General features: G+C 61.0%; 2 protein-coding genes across 8 annotated transcripts; one reads left to right on the top strand and one right to left on the bottom strand.

Moving 5' to 3' along the window:
* Positions 1 to 411: 411 nt before the first annotated feature.
* SLC25A39 (solute carrier family 25 member 39) lies at positions 412 to 5,546 on the top strand. 3 transcript variants are annotated; one of them, XM_075561949.1, is made up of 11 exons: positions 412 to 1,101; positions 2,910 to 3,009; positions 3,157 to 3,216; positions 3,311 to 3,355; positions 3,549 to 3,682; positions 3,815 to 3,882; positions 4,002 to 4,300; positions 4,505 to 4,614; positions 4,780 to 4,861; positions 4,939 to 5,019; positions 5,114 to 5,546. In XM_075561949.1, exons 2-11 carry the CDS (start codon positions 2,925 to 2,927, stop codon positions 5,227 to 5,229), a joined length of 1,080 nt encoding a protein of 359 aa, XP_075418064.1. In that variant the 5' UTR covers positions 412 to 1,101; positions 2,910 to 2,924; the 3' UTR covers positions 5,230 to 5,546. The 3 variants fall into 3 exon arrangements, with proteins under 3 accessions (XP_075418064.1, XP_075418065.1, XP_075418063.1); XM_075561950.1 differs by lacking the exon at positions 412 to 1,101 and adding an exon at positions 2,009 to 2,162 and having other exon boundaries at positions 3,573 to 3,682; XM_075561948.1 differs by lacking the exon at positions 412 to 1,101 and adding an exon at positions 2,009 to 2,162.
* Positions 5,547 to 5,954: 408 nt separating this feature from the next.
* RUNDC3A (RUN domain containing 3A) lies at positions 5,955 to 14,557 on the bottom strand. Of its 5 annotated transcripts, none has more exons than XM_075559385.1 (11): positions 14,386 to 14,557; positions 10,906 to 11,021; positions 10,395 to 10,531; positions 10,130 to 10,215; positions 8,891 to 8,980; positions 8,728 to 8,808; positions 8,454 to 8,619; positions 8,199 to 8,356; positions 7,471 to 7,608; positions 7,271 to 7,374; positions 5,955 to 6,471 (listed from the first exon to the last, which is right to left on the bottom strand). In XM_075559385.1, the coding sequence occupies exons 1-11, from the start codon at positions 14,490 to 14,492 to the stop codon at positions 6,329 to 6,331; spliced, it is 1,326 nt and encodes a 441-aa protein (XP_075415500.1). In that variant the 5' UTR covers positions 14,493 to 14,557; the 3' UTR covers positions 5,955 to 6,328. The 5 variants fall into 5 exon arrangements, with proteins under 5 accessions (XP_075415500.1, XP_075415501.1, XP_075415499.1 ...); XM_075559386.1 differs by having other exon boundaries at positions 10,395 to 10,528; XM_075559384.1 differs by having other exon boundaries at positions 10,395 to 10,543; positions 14,386 to 14,556.
* Positions 14,558 to 16,473: the final 1,916 nt, after the last annotated feature.

The following is a 16,473-nucleotide window of genomic DNA, read 5'->3' as shown; positions in this document are numbered from 1 at the left end:
AAGGACCTTAGTGTTTGCTTCTTTAAAAGAGAGAATACGTGATTGGCTGTTGGCTTGAAACTGTTCAGTAACTCATACTTTGGGGACTGGATTTTCAAAACTCAGTAGGAGGTGAGAAGGGAAGGGAGAGGTTGCCTTCTCTACCGCCCTTTGGACGCCTGAGGCCACTTAGCCAGTCACACGTGACAGTCACCCCGCCAAGAAGTCGCTTGGGGGCCGCCAAAATCTCTTCCCAGGGAAAGCTGACGGTCGGCCCGATGTAAACCACGTGCTACCCGGATGGCAAGCAGGCTGGGCTCTGACGCTACCAGTCTTGGAGGAAGGGGCGGGGTCAGTGGTGACGTCAAAGTCACGGCGTGCCCTTCTTAAAGGAGCAGGTTCGGAACCTGAGTGTTACTCTTAGGATAAATCATCAAAATGCTGCGAAGTTTTAAAGGCGGAGTTCTCAAGACTGGGCCGGGAGAGAGATGAGTCTCCCTGGGCAGCAGGATCAGGGACCTCACTGCCTGTCATCCGGGAGGCAGCCTGGAGGGAAACACACTCGACAGGCTGGAATCTGGGCTCCAGACTTCCAGCCTCCCTCTCGGCTGGTGTGAAATGGGGTCCAAAGGAGGCCAGGGGCGCAGAGTAACCGCTGGGCTGCTGACCGAAAGATTCGGGGTTCTAAGCCCCCCAACAGTTCCCCAGGAGCAAGTCCTGGGCCTCTGCTTCACTCAAGATTGCATGTCTACCGACTGTCACACGGGGTCACTATTCGGCGATTTCTGACACCCCAGCACCTAATACAGACAGCGGTTTGGAGCTTAGAAGTGAGAGTGATGTTAAGTGACCACCTGAAATACCCAGAAACGCCTGCCCCTTTCCCTCTATGCCCTGGCGGCTTAGAGGATTACCGTCGGGCCCCTGGGCGGGAGAAAGACCAGGCTATTTACCCCATAAAAATATACAGGGGCAGTTCTATTCGGCCTTACAGCGGTCGCTATGGGTTAGAAATCGACTAGCTGGCAGTGAGTTTTTGGCTTGCGTTCCTTCGACCGGAAATTTAAGGTTGTTGGCAGGAGGAAGCCGAGGCCCAAACCCGTGGTGCAACTTGTCCAGGTGGTAAGTATCTGGGATGGGCTGGTGGAGCAGGGCCTCTGGTTTCCAAGCCCGGCTATAGGCTGTTTTACTTCCTCTCACTCAGCAGCCTGCCCTGCATAGGCCCCGCAGTTCATTCATAGCGTGATGTTGAAGTTGCGGCCTCAATTTGACCACCTGTAAAATGCGACCAGTAGTAGTTCCTAGCAGCACTTAAGTTATGAAGCGTCACCGGGAACCCTGCCGGGGGCCCGTGGCCCCTGAGTGCTGTCCTGTTGGACTGAGCATCATGCAGAAAGTCCTCGTAGCTCTCCCCCAGCCTACTAGGGTGCGGTCTATGGGGACAGTTGTGACTCTGGGGACCCCACGGGCAACAACCCTAGGCGGCTACCCTCACCATGGTGCAGTCACTGTGCCACCCCCACTCATTGACGGTCTTCCTCTTTTCGGCTAACCCTCTAAGCATGATGGGCTTCAGAGGCTGAGAACATGTCCAAGGTGAGGCAAGACACCCCACCTTACCCCTAGGGCGCATCTTGCTCCACTCCTACCTCTCTCAAGACAGATTTGTTCTTCCTGGCACGTCATGGTGTATTTAACACTCTGCCAGCACCAAAACTCAAATGCACCGAATAGTGGGGGTCCCATCAAGTTTTCAAGGGCGGTGCTGGCGCCTAACGGATGCACTGTAGAGCCAGCAACCGCCAAGACCTGCGGGGGGAGCCCGCTCTACCAGGAGTTAGCCTGAGGGGGCGGGCAGGGCAGGGCAGGGCAGGCAGGGCAGGGCTGGGCTGGGCTGGGCTGGGCTGGGCAAGGAGGCATTCGGCGCACCCGGCAGGAGGGAGGGCGGCGGGCGAGGACGCGAGTGGGCGTGGCCTGCGTCACTCCGGGCGTGCGACTAGTCGGCCCGCGGCGAGCGGAGGTGGGGCTCGTTGTGCGGCGGGGGCGGGGCCAGCCCGACCGCTCTAAGCAAGCGGAGGCCTCTGAGCGGGGCGGACGCCCGCGGACCGTGCTCCGGCAGCGGAGCCCCTATGGGCCCGCCCGGTTCCCGGCGCCGCGCCGCGCGAGCACCGGCCTAGAGTCAGGTGGGCGGGGCTGAGCCTGGCTAGAGCTCGGGGTGGAGGCTGGCTCTGGGCCTCGGGTGGGGGTCCCCGGGGGTGCGGAGCCGGGACTGGGCCGGGGGCGCGGACCATCGGCGGACGTCGTCTGCCCCACCCGGCGCCCCTGCGCGCGGGACCTGCGGGGTCGGCTAGGCGCTGCCCTGCGGCCGGTCCCTCCCTCCGCTCTCTAGGGAGCCCTTCCCGTCCAGGCTCCGGGACGGGCGCCCCCCTGCAGCCCCCAGAAGCCGGCGGACCCTACGTCGCCGTCGGCTCCCGTGCCCACACTGGTCGCTGCCGGGCCCCGCTTCCGCACACCGCTGACTCGGGGCTCGCGGGTGCCACGATCGGAGCGGAGCGGCAGGAGGTGGCCCGGCCTTTGGGCGCCTGCGCTTCAGTGCCCGGCCAACCTCGTGTTGCGGGGAGGAGTAAACGGCGTTGGGGACGTGTGGCTGCAGCTCGCAGCCTCGGGCCATTGGGCTGATCCCTCCCGATTCCCTCCGCAGTGACCTTGGGCGGGTCGTTTCCGCCCCGAGCCTCAGTTTCCTCAGCGGCAGAGCAGAGTTGACCACACTCGGCTTTAGAAGTTTGTTGGGAGGTGTCTCTGAGGCCATAGCTGGCGAGTGAGGGGTTGAGGGTCGGGTTAGGGCCCCGAAGTACCCCTGCCACTGCCCCCAGCCCACGTGCCCGGTTCAGTGCTTTGGTCTCCCACGTGACTGGGCTTGTGCTTTTCAGGATTGAGACCGCAAGATGGCTGACCAGGACCCGGGGGGCATTAGCCCCCTCCAACAAATGGTGGCCTCGGGCGCTGGAGCAGTGGTCACCTCTCTCTTCAGTAAGGCCTGGGATGGGGTGCGGGAGGACTGGCAGGCCTGGGGTTGGAGGTGCCCCGGTGGAGGGTAGGGAGCTTGCTGGGAGGGGGCGGGGGGGGGGGAGAATGGCTGCTCACCTGAAAGGATCCCTCTGCATCGCCCGCCCTCAGTGACGCCCCTGGACGTGGTGAAGGTGCGTCTGCAGTCCCAGCGCCCCTCGGTGGCCACCGGTGAGTGCCAGGCCGTGCAGTCTTGAGGGCAGGCAGGGGGCCTCCTGGAGCTACCCTCCCAGGCCCTGACACGGCTGACTGCCTTGTGTTGTAGAACTGAAGCCGCCCTCTAGACTCTGGAGCGTCTCCTACACCAAATGTAAGTGCCCCGCATCCCAGGGAGGGCACCCTAGGGGGTGTTGCTTATCCCAGTCACCCCGCCCACCTCACACTGCACCCCCTTAGAGCCAGAGCACCTACCCACCCAGAGACCTCAGCCTCTGCTGGCTCCTCCCCTCCCCCTCCACTCTAGGGTCCCAGACCCTTTACCTGATACCACCCCCTTCCCCCAGTGCCCTCCTCTCTCCAACCCACAGGGAAGTGCCTCCTGCACTGCAACGGTGTCCTGGAGCCCCTCTACCTGTGCCCACACAGCGCGCGCTGCACCACCTGGTTTCATGACCCCACCCGGTTCACCGGCACCACGGTGAGGGCGGGACTTTCCTAAGGGGCTCAGTTGGACTGGGCAGGTGACCAGGGGCACCCAGGGACAGCAGGGCTCTACCGGAGGCCACTTTCCTCATACACTCTTCCTCCTCTGCTGGGACCTGCTGGCCAGGATGCCTTTGTGAAGATTGTGCGGCACGAGGGCGCCAGGACCCTGTGGAGTGGCCTCCCAGCCACCCTGTGAGTAGCTCCTCTGGCTATTGCCCTTCCGGTGCTTTGCCTCCTGGGTGAAGGTGGGGGGCAGGGGCGGGAGATGGTGAGGAGGGCTCTGACTAGTTAACCTTTGTCCATAACCCCAGGGTGATGACTGTGCCTGCCACTGCCATCTACTTCACCTCGTATGACCAACTCAAGACCTTCCTGTGTGACCGAGCCTTGACCTCTGACCTCTATGCCCCCATGGTGGCTGGCACTCTGGCCCGCTTGGGCACTGTGACTGTGGTCAGCCCCTTGGAGCTGGTGAGGACAAAGTTACAGGCTCAGCACGTGTCCTATCGGGAGCTGGGCGCCTCTGTGCAGGCTGCAGTGGCTAGGGGCGGCTGGCGTTCCCTGTGGCTGGGCTGGGGGCCCACTGCCCTGCGGGATGTGCCCTTCTCAGGTAAGTTCCCTGGGATGCAAGGCTGGGCACGGGAGTCCCTCGGGAGGGACAAAGAACACTGACTGTATCAGGTGTTAGCACTGAGCCTGTGACATGAGTTCAGCAGGGGTAGGGTCATTCCTGGAGAGGGCCTGAGGCATCTTGGGGGAGGTGGGGCATCTCCTGTGCCCAAGCCCTCCCTTCTCATGCCTGCCCCCTCCCAAGCCCTGTATTGGTTCAACTACGAGCTGGTGAAGAGCTGGCTGAGTGGGCCCAGGCCAAAGGACCAGACATCCGTGGGCATCAGCTTTGTGGCTGGCGGAATCTCAGGGACGGTAAGCAAGCTGATGGGCAGGGTGAGGCCGCCTCATGCCCTGGAGGCCCTGTGGGGGGGGCGGGGCGGTGGCAGAGCAGGGTGGGAGTGGGGGTGAGCTCTGGTGAAGCTGCCAGACCCAGTGGGGGTCCTGGGGAAAAAGCCAAGCCCTCTTCTTGCCCACCAGGTGGCAGCCATCCTGACTCTGCCGTTTGATGTGGTGAAGACTCAGCGCCAAGTCGCGCTGGGCACAGTGGAGGCTCTGAGAGGTGAGGGGGGCCGGCCAGGAGTGTGTCGGGGGTGGGCTTGGGAGCTCTCAGATTCTAAGCATGGCTTGCCTTGGTAGTGAGGCCACCACGGGTTGACTCCACCTGGGTGCTGCTGCGGAGGATCCAGGCCGAGTCGGGCACCAAAGGGCTCTTTGCAGGTGAGTGTACATGGATGTGTGCATGCAGGTGCCCTGGTTGGGGGGGGGGGGGCCTGGGCCGGGTGTCCCTAACCTGACGACTGCTCCCATGCAGGCTTCCTGCCCCGGATCATCAAGGCCGCCCCTTCCTGTGCCATTATGATCAGCACTTACGAGTTCGGCAAAAGCTTCTTCCAGAAGCTCAATCAGCAGCGGCTGCCAGGCCCTTGAAAGGGGCTCAGGGACTCCCATCTCCTCGGGTGGGCTGTGGGCTGAAGGAGACTGAGCCAAGTGCCTTTTCCTCAGCACCGAGGGGCAGGCCCTGTGGCTTCCCCCCACCGGACCATCCTCAGGCCCTCCTCAGACCGGGCCTTCTTCCTGCTGTACCCCATACCCCAGACTCAAGGATCCTCACTTTCTTACCCCCCCAAGTTCAAGACCAAATTTGCTACCTTATCCCCACCTCCCTGCCCCTGTATGTTTGCTGTAACTGGGCCTGCCTCAGTCTCCCCTACCTCTATTAATTCCTTACATCTGAAGATGATAAACTTTGGTCAAGTGTCTGTGACTGGGGGGTAGGGGTAGGGGTAGGCGGGGGGAGGGCGGGGGGGGGGCTCAAAGTGAAGAGCCTTAGGGGCTGGGCATGGGGCAGGGTGGTGGGGCCTTTCTTACCACTTAGAGGGCCTCCCAGACTAGAGCCCAGGGACTGGACCCAGGACCAAGAGACTTCTTCCTATAGGGAGTGCCCACCTATTGCAGCCAGGGTGGGAGCAAGGAGGGGTACTCCTCCAGGCAAGAAGGCAGGAAGTCTGCTGGGGGGGGAGGGGGGAGCAGGATCGCCCAGCCAGAGACATGCCCACCCATGTCCCTGCTCCCTGCCGGCTGTCCCAGGTGAGTTCCCTGAGCAGCATTCCTGGCTACCCCAGCCCCCATAGACGAGGCTGCCTTCTGTCCTCTGTTTTTTATTTGCGTGGCCCCCTCAACAGAGCCCCCTGTCTGTAAGGATGACTCCAGAGGGTACATGGGTGGGTGGTGGGATGGCAAAGCTGGACCACCAGCTCCAGGGGAAAGTAGGGGAGATGAATGAGGGAGTATCCAGCACAGAGCCAGCCAGGCACCAAGCTTGCCAGGAGGAGGGCAAGTGTCCCCAAGGTGGTCCCCCTGGCTGGTCAGCTCCTCTCAGAGCCCTGCTGCCTCCAGCTGTGAGCAGAAATGGACAACACAAGGGTCCTGGTTTTCCCAGAGATGTCTGGATGGGGGGCTCTGCGGCAAGGTGGCAGGAGTCCATGGCCTGGGCAGTGGGGCTGGCACGGCCATGCCGTGCCGCTCCTCAGCTGGGGCTCAGTGCCGGGCTGCCCTCGGGACTGTCGCTCACCAGGCACTCGTTGGATTTGAAGCTCGCCAGGGACTTGCAGCTGGGGATGGAGGCCAGGGAGCCGCAGAGACCCAGCATGGAGGGCGTGGGGTCCTTCCCTGGGGAGAGAGGCTGGGTGAGGCCACTTGGCATGCGTGCGATGTGAGAGGGGGTGCATGGGGAAGATGAAGTGAGGGGCTTTCCCTGCTCACTCCTGGAGCATTTGTCCTTTTCAATTAACCTTGATTAAACACCTGCTGGCACCATGCCCCGTGTTGGGCACCAGGGACACTGTTGTGTAATCACCAGCTTGGGGCTCTGTCTCCCCCAGAGGGTCAGCCTCTCCTTTTATTATGCAGGCAGGGAGCACTTGGCTGCGCTCCAGGCACTGGGATACAGAGAAGGGGCAGACGGGGGTCCCTGCCCTCTGGGAGCTCACAGTCTGGTGGGGGAGACAAGACACGGTCACAAACAAGTGTGGCGGGCAGATACACGTCCATGGCCTGCTTTGTCTGAAAGGTCTAAGGTCATCCGACACATTGTGGCTTAAAAACGTGTGACAGGAACTCCAGGCCCTGGGAGAGCTGGGAGAGGCAGCCAGGCACAACACAAGGGGGCATGCGTTCAAGTCCTGAACATTCACTTGCAGGGAGCCACTAACTTGGCTGTGAGCTTCCTGGCAGCCAAAGAAAAGAGGACAAGGGGAACAAGGTTCAGGTGAGCGCTGCTAGTCTGAGCCAAGAGCAAGCTCCACCCCCTGTGAGTTCATGAGCCCCTCGAAGCTGCCACAGGCAGAGGGAATGGGGCTTGGGGGTGGTGAAGGGACTGCAGCCAGAGGCACTGGCATCTGCCCCAACGCTAACCCAAGCTTTTGGTGGCTGTCCTACTAAGCTCTCAGGAGGGAGGAACTTGGCTCACCAATGGGGCCCCAGGGCTCCTCTCGCTTGCTGTCCCCCAGACGCTGGGAGTCTGAGCTCAGGCTGGCCTCTGCTGACAGCGGCTCCGTGCTCATGAAGCTGTGTCTGCAGCAGAGCACGTGGCAGGGTTTGCAGGCTGCTGCTGAGGGTCCCCAGGATGCCACTGCCCCCTGGTATCCCGTGGCCCCGGCTGGGACTTACCTTCTGTACAGCTTCGGGTTGTTGGAGCCCTCGGCCCCACTGAGCGTCCCCAGAGATGGCCACTGGTTGACCAGGGGCGTGGTGAGCTCTTTGGAGCCTTGGGTCAGGGGAACGTGGTCACCGGGGATCAGACCTGTCCTGGGGGGGAGGGGAGTTCAGGCCTGACTGAGAAGGGAGCAGAAGCGGGGGAGGGGGGTGCGCGGTCAGGGGCAAAACCTGGGTAGTAGCAAAAGGATCTACTTGTCAGTGGAGTGACAACACTAATGATGGGGGCAAGAGGGCAGGCTGGGGTGTTGTGGAGGTTACTGGAGACTAGAGTGCAGATCCCTGAAGGGTGTCTTGAGGGTTACACTGGAAGATCATAGGCTGATGCTGGATTGCTAGGGGTGAAGTCAGAGGCCGCTGTGTGCTTAGGCCGGGGGCCTTTTGAGGATTGAGCAGCAAGGCTTAGGGGCCTGGGAGTAAAGCTGGCAGTCTCTGTGGAGTGCCTGGGGCAGCCATTCCAGCTGTCTGTGGTCCTGGAGGGTGAAATTGGGGGTGACTGGATCTTATGTTGGGGATCTTTGGAGATACTGTGAGGGGTCTTGGGGGAAAGGTAGTGGTTTATCAGTGAGGAAATGCTGGTGTCAGGCAAGGTGGTTGAAGGTAGTCATGGGGTGGCATCGCTAGGACGCCTGTCCAGGGGGTTCGCGGGGCGGCGGGTGGGGGTGGGGCAGCAGCACGCTCACAGCTGCTCTTGCAGCTCCAGGATCACGCCCTCCAGCTCCCGCTTCTCGCGCTGGTTCTGCGCCGCCGCCTCCTCCAGCTGCAACTGCAGCCGCCGGTTCTCGGCCTCCAAATCCTTCAGCTGCGACTCGCGCAGGCGCACCAGCTCCTCCAGGTAGCCCTGCGGGGCGGCGGCTCAGCCTGGGCGGCCAGCGCCGGCCCCACTGCCGCCCCCGCCGGCGGCCCTGCCACCCGCCCACCCGCCGCTCGGCGCGCACCTTCTGCGCGTAAACGATGCGGAACTTCTGTTCCATCTTGTGCCACTTGCTGTACCAGCTGTCCTCGTCGGTGACGAGGGGCAGGTACGGGTGCTCAGGCGAGTTGTCCTCGCTGGTGCTGCTCTCGGCGCTGTGCCGCTCCTCCTCGTCCGTCAAGTAGTCGTAGCTTCAGGGAGGCAGCAGTGGGCAAGGGATGCGGTCCCGGCTGCCCCCCACCCCCATCTCCCGGCAGAGCCCCGCCTCACCTGAGCACCCCACAAGCCCAGCCGCTCACCTCTGGGTGAACTTCAGGTAGGGAGTGTAATCGATGACCACAGGGGTCTTCCCGTCCAGCACTTCGCCCTTCAGGCAGAAGCTGGGACAGAGAGCAGGGGGTGGGGCCAGGTAGGCGAGGAGGAGAGGGGGCGTGACCCCACCCCTCACGCTGCCGTGCCCACCTGAAATCGATGGCGCTCAGTCCAATCAGCATCCCGGTGAGGACCGTGGCTTCCTCCCGAAGCATGATGGCGCCAGAATCATAGAACCGCCTGAGGGACAGGGCAGGAACTGAAGGTCCCGCCCCCTTCTCCGCCCGAGTCCCCCGCCCCTCCTCTCGTCCCCTCCAGCCTGCGGCCGGCCTCAATGGCCTCGCCTCTCTCTGGGGGAGCAAGTATTGGAAAGGATGCTTCCGCAGCAGGATCGACCCGCCCCCCATCTTCCTGCAAACTCCCCAGGGACTGGGGCAACCAGATCCCCAAAGCCAGGCTACACGTTTAAATTGGCGCGTGGCACCTAGCAAGGGCTCAGCAACGATATGGATGTGAACTCTGAAAAGTGAGGACCTGTCATAACGATTGGGTGTGGGGCGGCCACGTTGGGGTGAGGGAACTTGTGGGGAGGTTATAGGCCCCTGCTGCATCTAGCAGCTTCAGACAGAGGGACCTGACCTCCCTGCAAACCCCGGGGCTGAAACCGCTGGGCCCCTAGTTCCCGGGTGCGAACAGAGACTGGCTGCAGTTAATCTGGGGAGAGGTGGGGCTGTATGTCTGCCAGAGGTCATGGCAGCAGGCCAACAAAGAAACCGATGCATGTGTGAGGTGTGTCCAGAGATCTTGCCCCAAGGTAGAGCTGTGCATGATGGGAGTGGTGAGGAATCAGCCTCACCTGGCTGCCATGCACGTTAGCATGTTGGGCTGCTAGCCACAAGGTCGGCAGTTCAAACCCACCTGCGGCTCCTCGAGACACAAGGCTTTCTGCTCCCATCAAGATCCACAGCCTAGAAAGGCCACAGGGACAGTTCTACCCTGCCCTATAGTGTGAGTCGGCATCCACTCCATGGCAGTGAGTGAGGAGTTTGAAGTTTTGACATGGAAGTGAGGGTAGGGTGCCAAAGGGAATCTCAGGAGGTGCCCTGGTGGCATAGTGGGCACGTGTTGGGCTGCAGTCTGCAGGTTGAAGCCATCAGCCACTTCCATGGGAACAAGACCAGGTTTCCTACTCCCACAAGAGTCCTGGAGACCCACAGAACCAACTCTGGTAGTGGTTTTGGCGGGACCATCTAGGGGAGGGAAGCTGGCAGTGCATGCTGGCACTTAGGGTCCAGGTACAGACGTGGCTGCTGGAACTTAAAGTAAGGTGCTTTCAGACAATGACCATGCATACTGGGGCCTGGGGCCAGGCTGACAGGTGGGTCTGACCTGGTGGTTCGGGTGTCACGCAGAGCTGTGCTGATGTATTCTGACATGCGTTTCTCCATCAGTGCCACCCGGATCCAGGCCCGGCCCTGCAGAGCACATCCACCTTTGTTTGCAGACCCAGAGCGACCCTTACGACTTTCCTGTCACCCCTCTTACAGGGCTGAAGACCCAGAAGCAGGCAGGCCCCCTGTACCCCGAGCTGGGAGCGGCACCCTGACTCCACTCCGCTCCCCCCACCCCTAGCATCCCCCGGGCAGCCCCTCACCTTGGCTCGGGCAGTGCTGATGTTCTCCATATTCTCAATGCTGCTCACGCAGTTGTTGGGCACTTTGCTGCAGGCCAGCCGGATATAGTCCCAGAAGCCCCGCTGTCCGTCTGAGCTGAACCAGCTCACTGGACCTGCTGGGGCACAGGCTGAGCCAGGGCAGGGAGTTTGGAGAGGGCCCATGTCATGGCGCACGCGCACACACACACACACGCACATGCACACACACACTGTTATGTGTGCCCCACGCACGCGTCACAGCCCCCAGATGTGTGCACAGGCATGCATGCGTTCAGAGGGTACACTAGCATAGAGCTCATGTCCACTGATAGGGCTGGCGGGCATCCACTTTGTGTGGCCCGAGTGCCCCCTGGCCACCTCCCAGCTCTCTGCAGAGCCCCGAGGTCAGGAGGAAAGATCCGAAGCAGTGGATGTCCTTGACTGGGGTGACAGTGCTGAGGGCGGGGAGTGGGGAAGGACTGGGGGTGGGGTGCCAGGAGCCCGGATCCACCTTTGAAACGGTGACTGAGGATCTGCTCCAATATGGCTGCAAAGTTCACGAACTCCTCGGAGGAGTCATCGATGGGCTCCGCCGTGTACTTCTCCAGCAGGGTTTTCACCGAGAACCTGCAGGGGAGGGTGAGGGGTGGGGTCACAGTCTGATGAGAAGACCCGTGGGGGTGGGGGGAAGGGGTGAGTAAGAGTCTCAGGGGGAGAGGGAGGTGTGGGCAGAGAGGAGGGAGGGTGTGGACGTGGTGGGCTGCAGAGCGACAGAGAGGTGGGTGACCAGAAAGAACAGTGGCCAGAGTGGGACTAGAATATGTGGAGTGGCAGGTGGCAGGTGGGGAGGGAGGATGGCAGGTAGGAGACTGACTGATAAAGTGGGTGGCAGAAGAGATGACAACCAGAGAGCAGCAGCCTAGGGAACAAAGGGTAGGGAGATTGGGCAGAAAGCCGAGGGGCCATCCCAGCGCCCCATCTCCAGATGGTCTTGTCCTCCTGGCCCCTGCCTCAGGGTCCTTCTCTGTGTGTGACTTGTAGGTCATGCAGGAAGAAGAAGTTCGTCTCTCCCCTGCCCTGAGCTGGAACAGCCTGCTGTCACTCCTGGGGAGTGTGGCATCACCTGTGCCAGGGCATGTGATTGGCACTGTGCACATGGAGCGTAGGCAGGCATGGGTGGCCAGGTGGGCTCTCAGCAGACGGGTGCACCTTTTCCCCTTTTTCTTCCTAGCTCAGCCGCCCACAAACCAGCTGCCCGGATCCAGGCGGTGCAGGCGGGCAGGGGACGGATGTGGAGGGTGTGGGTCTGAGACGCACATCTATCGGGCGGGCAGGAAGGGGTGGTGGCAGCATGGCCCTGGGCAGGGAGCTTCTCAGGGAGGCCGAGGAATGGGGCCAGGCAGCAACCCCCCTTTCTCTGGGCCTGCTGGGAGCCTTAGGCTCCCTTGCATCTGCTTCCCTGCAGTGGCCACTGTCTGCAGTCAGGTGATCCAGGCTGCCTCCACCGCTCCCAACATGCCCTGACCACCCTGCTGGGGGTGACACAGCTCCGGTGGAGGGCCCAGGACCATGCACCTGCATGGGACTGCTCTTCCTACCTCAGCATATGACACCCCCGAATACTGTGTCAAACACCACAACGTGTGCACGCGTGGTGTCTCGGTCAGTTCTACTGCAGCCCTGGGAGAGGTCTGCTTGCTATCATCACCGCCTCCATCTCCACCCCCACCCCCACCCCCATCCTGATTTTACAAGCTTGAAGAGGTTGGCTGATGTGGTCTGAGTCAATAGGAAGGCATCAGACCCTTTCTGCTAGGGTCTGTAGTATAGGGACTGTCCCACTCGGGACCCGAGCAGCCCCTGACTCCTCTGCCCTCTCTTCTCCACCCTGGAGAGCTCCCTCCCGGGAGTACCGCCTTGGAGACCCTTAGCTGCACCCTGTGCCCTTTACTTTGGGCTCCACAGAGTTGTCCTGACCTGAGCCAGAGCCAGAGCCAGGTAGGCCACGGTTGAAGCTACGGTAGGGGAGGCAGGTCTGTGGATCCAAATTTTGTTTTCTTGTCACTGTGTGGCCTTGGACATGTCACTCAAACTCTCTGAGTCCCTTTTCCTTTGAGCAAACAAAGATAAGAGTGCCAGTCCCAGTACATGAGAGTCCCCATCTCAGGCAGGACTACGAGGAGGAGGCGTGTGTACAGGCCACCGGGCAGGCAGGGGGTAGGGAGAACCGAGCCAGTAGTGAGAGGCTAGTCCAACAGGCAGGCGTCTGTTGACCCCCCTGTTATTTGCAGTCATCTGTGTCACCCCTCCACAGGGGCCTGCGTGACTACGCAGGGGCCTGGGGCCAGGTGCGGTGAGGTAGCCACCTGCCATATGCCCTGAGGAGGGCTGCAAAACTGGTAGACTCCCCAGGAGCCCCATGGTGAGCTCCCCATCAGGCAGTGCACAGGCTGCTGCTGGTTACCATGGAGACAGGGAACCTAGGGCCCATGGGAGCCTTTGGCCTGCTAAAGGGAGCCGTTCTGGGAGCTGGAGGCAAACCACGTGACAGGGAGAGGCAGCAGGAGCCTCAAGGGTTTCTGAACCTTGGTTGTGCCCTGACCCCCAAACCCTGCCCCTTACCCTAGCTGATCTCCACCCCTTCCAGTCTACCAGAGCCTCTGCCTCTCAGTCCCCCTCCATACTCACGCTTCAGTGACCCTGACAGACAAAAGGAAAAAAGGAACCGGGAGGTCCAGTGGGGGGTGGGAGGGGCATCCTCAGGTCAGGCTCTTGCTGCCTGCCAGGCCCTGCAGGTACCCTGCCAAAGCCATTCTCAGATATGGGCATGGGCAAGGTGCGGCTCCCAGGGCCCAACATGGTCGGGAAACTTCCCCAAGGTTGCATGGTGAAGTAAGAATTTAAACCTACAACCGTTTGGCCCCAAGGCCAAAATCTTTCTCTCGCCCCACACTGGTGGGTTGGGGTGGCGGGTCAGGTCCAGGCTGCTCTGACCCCTCCAGCACGCAGCATAGCAGTTTTGCAAAAGGCCTGATGGGCCAGGCTGAGCAGCAGGCCTAGCAGAGTGTGCAGCAGACAGGGCTGGGTGTGTGCCCAACCTCGGGATGGAGCTACAGGCAGAACTAGGCCTCAGGTGGACACTCATTCCTAAGGGAGTGGTCAGGGCCAAGCCTGTGACAGGGCAGGTGAGGTTGGCAAAGGCGGCTTGCCGAGCCCTGCAGCTGAGGTCCCCCTGCCCTTGTGGAGCTTGATCCCCAATGCCTGGAGGCTGGCAGGGAGGTGGCCTGTGGAGAAGGCACTGGCCTGGGGACCCCTGAGGGAAAGGTGGGTGCAGATGAGACTGCAGGGAGAGGAGCTGGGTGGCTGGTTCCATCTTTGCTCCAGCGGGGAGCAGGGAGAGTGAGTCACTCACTGTAGCTCTGAGTGGGAAGGACCACTTCCTGGGTCCCAAGAGAGCAGGTGAGTCTCCCCAACACTGCGACAGCCAGCCAGCCCCACCTTGAAGGGCCATGGGCCCTACCCCCACTGTCTCCTTGAACCTAGAGGACTCAGCACCTCTGCCCAGGCTACCCTGCCACAGGCTGCAGCTGCCCAGATCTGGGTGGAAGAGAGCCTCTTGGGCCCCGCTGACAAGTGGGGGTGAGGGTACCCCTGAGATCATTTATCTCCTCACCCCACCCCCAGCCACGGAGCCAGACATCCTCCTCCCCCTCTCCCCCTCACACACAATGTCACTTCCTGGTTCTCACAGGAAGCTGCAGTGCCAATTAGACCTCCCCACCCCCTAGGTCCCAGGCTGAGCAGAGGCCTGTCTGGGCCTACAAGGGACCAGTCTCCCAACCCCTGCCCCTTTCTGGGCCCGGCGGGGGCCTTGGGCATCCACCTTTGATCCTTTGCTGCCCTCCAGGCCCTTCCCAGCAGCTGTGCTCCCCCCAGAGGTCTGGGTTGCTGCCGTCCTAGTGCCCCCGCCGCCCGACCTCCAGGCACCCACCTGCACACGGTGATGAGGTTCCTCCGCTCCACGGCCACGTTGCGGGAAGACGCCTTCTTGGAAGACAGCCCCAGAGCCATGGTGGTCTGGACAAAGCTCGCTTCCATCCAGATGTGCGGCCGCCGCCCGCTGCCCCCACCCCGCCGGGCGTCCCGGCCCCCCGCCGGCTCAGGGCTGGGCCCTCGGCCCGCCGGGGCATCCCCACCTCTCCGCAGCCATCCCCCTGCCTCCGCGCCTAGCCCGGCCCCCTCGCTCCCTCCCCCGGCGGCGACTCCAGAGCAAAACAAGGCCGGGGAGGGAGCTCTCCGAGGTGCTGAGCCGGGGCCTGTCACCCCTCCCCCAGTCGCCCGCCCCCCGCCCGTGACGTCAGAAGCCGAGGGTCCCACCCCCCGGTAGGCCAGGGACCAATCCGCAAAGGGCACAGGCTTTGGTGGCGGGGGGGGGGGGGGGGCGGGGAGAGAGAGGTGGGAGAGGACCAGGGCCGGGGGAGGGCGGAGGGATACCCCAAGATGGGCAGTCATTAGAGTGGGGCCACCTATTTGGCCTCTCTTCCACCCCCGTACGCAGGACCAAGGGCTCTTGGGTCCAGGGCTCTTGGGGTGGCGGCTCTGAGCTCCGCTGCCTCTCCTCCCGGGTTTCTGCCCTGAGGTGGGGTGTCTAGCTCGGATTCCCCACCCCCCAACCCCGCTCTGCTGCTTGCAGACTGGAGACCCGCACCTTGCGAACCCCATCCCAGTCCCGCAAGCCCAGCCCTCAGCGTCGGCCTGGAGCTGCGCCTCGCCTCGCCTCGCCTCGGCTGGGGACCCCGACAGAGCCGGAGGAGCGGCCTGCCTGTGCCCCGCTCCACTGGGAGCCCGCCTCGCCTGGGCTGCGGATCCAGAATCCAGCAGAGGCGTCGTGACAGATGGACAGGCAGCGGGAGTGGGCGCCAGCAGGGGGGTTCTCAGCAGCGGAGCTGTAGCTGGCTTACAGCGGTGCTGGGCAGCTTGGAGGGCTCTCCTAGCCCTTCCACTACCCCAAGGCCATTTTGGGCGGCTCCCATCATTCCATAACCCCAAACCGCTGCCTCCCCCTCCACACACCTCTCTGTGTTTGTGTCTTACCTTTTCTCTTCTTATAAAGTCATGAGCTGTTGCTAGGTCCGACAAGTGGATCCTGACTCACATGACCCTATGACCAACAGAACAAAACCCTGCCCGGTCCTGCACCATCCTCACTATTGTTATGTTTGAGTCTATTGTTCCGTCGCAGTGCCAGTCCATCTCCTTGACGGGTTTCCGCTTCTATATCACCAAGCAGGATGTCCTTTGGCAGGGACTGGTCTCTCCTGACAGCATGTCCAAAGGACGTGAGATGAAGTCTTGCCATTTACGCTTCTAAGGAGCATTCTGGTTGTACTTCTTCCAACATAAATTGTGTGTGTGTGTGTGTGTGTGTGTGTGTGTGTGTTGGTAGTCCATCAGGACTTTCAATATTTTTCACCAGCACCACAATTCAAAGGCATTGATTATTCTAAGATTAATTGTGGTAAAGATTGCACAATTTTTAATACCTTTAAATTACTGAATTGTATGATATGCATATTATATACCAACAAAACAAAAAATGGATAGATTTTTCTTTGGTTTTCCTGATCCAAGGTCCAAGTTTCACATGCATATGAGACTACTGAAAACACCATGGCTTGGGTCAGGTGTGCCTTGGTCCTCAAATGTACAATACTTTCAAGAGGTCTTGTGCAGCAGATTTACCCAATGCAATGTGTCGTTTGAGCTCTTGAAGGCTGCTTCCATGAGCACTGATTTTTTATTCAAGCAAGATGAAATCCTTGATAACTTTAATGTTTTCTCCACTTAGCTTGATATTACTTCCTGGTTCAGTCGTGAGATTTTGGTTTTCTTTACACGGAGTTGTAATTTGTATGGAAGGCTACAGTCCGTGATCTTCCTTCATCAGCAAGGTTTTCAAGTCCTCTCACTTCAGGAAACAAGGCGGTGTTATCTGCACATTGCTAATAAAACATCCCATCTGGATGCCACTTTCTTTCTCATATGGTCCAGCCTCTCAAATTATTTGCTCAACATGCAG

This window comes from Tenrec ecaudatus, chromosome 10 (genome assembly GCF_050624435.1).
Source record: "Tenrec ecaudatus isolate mTenEca1 chromosome 10, mTenEca1.hap1, whole genome shotgun sequence".
NCBI classification, from domain to species: domain Eukaryota; kingdom Metazoa; phylum Chordata; class Mammalia; order Afrosoricida; family Tenrecidae; genus Tenrec; species Tenrec ecaudatus.
This window is presented reverse-complemented; position numbering and strand designations above follow the sequence as displayed.

Bases quoted from the DNA above. Each gene is read 5' to 3' on its own strand.
- RUNDC3A (XM_075559384.1), bottom strand. From the start codon at position 14,492: ATGGAAGCGAGCTTTGTCCAGACCACCATGGCTCTGGGGCTGTCTTCC. The intron at 8,620-8,727 runs GTGAGCGGCTGG...GCCTCCCTGAAG, and splicing joins TACCTGAAGTTCACCCAGAG to CTACGACTACTTGACGGACG. The intron at 6,472-7,270 runs GTGAGCCAAGTT...CTCTCTCCCCAG, and splicing joins GGAGCCCTGGGGCCCCATTG to GGAAGGACCCCACGCCCTCC.
- SLC25A39 (XM_075561949.1), top strand. From the start codon at position 2,925: ATGGCTGACCAGGACCCGGGGGGCATTAGCCCCCTCCAACAAATGGTG. The intron at 3,683-3,814 runs GTGAGGGCGGGA...CCTGCTGGCCAG, and splicing joins CCCGGTTCACCGGCACCACG to GATGCCTTTGTGAAGATTGT. The intron at 4,862-4,938 runs GTGAGGGGGGCC...TTGCCTTGGTAG, and splicing joins CACAGTGGAGGCTCTGAGAG to TGAGGCCACCACGGGTTGAC.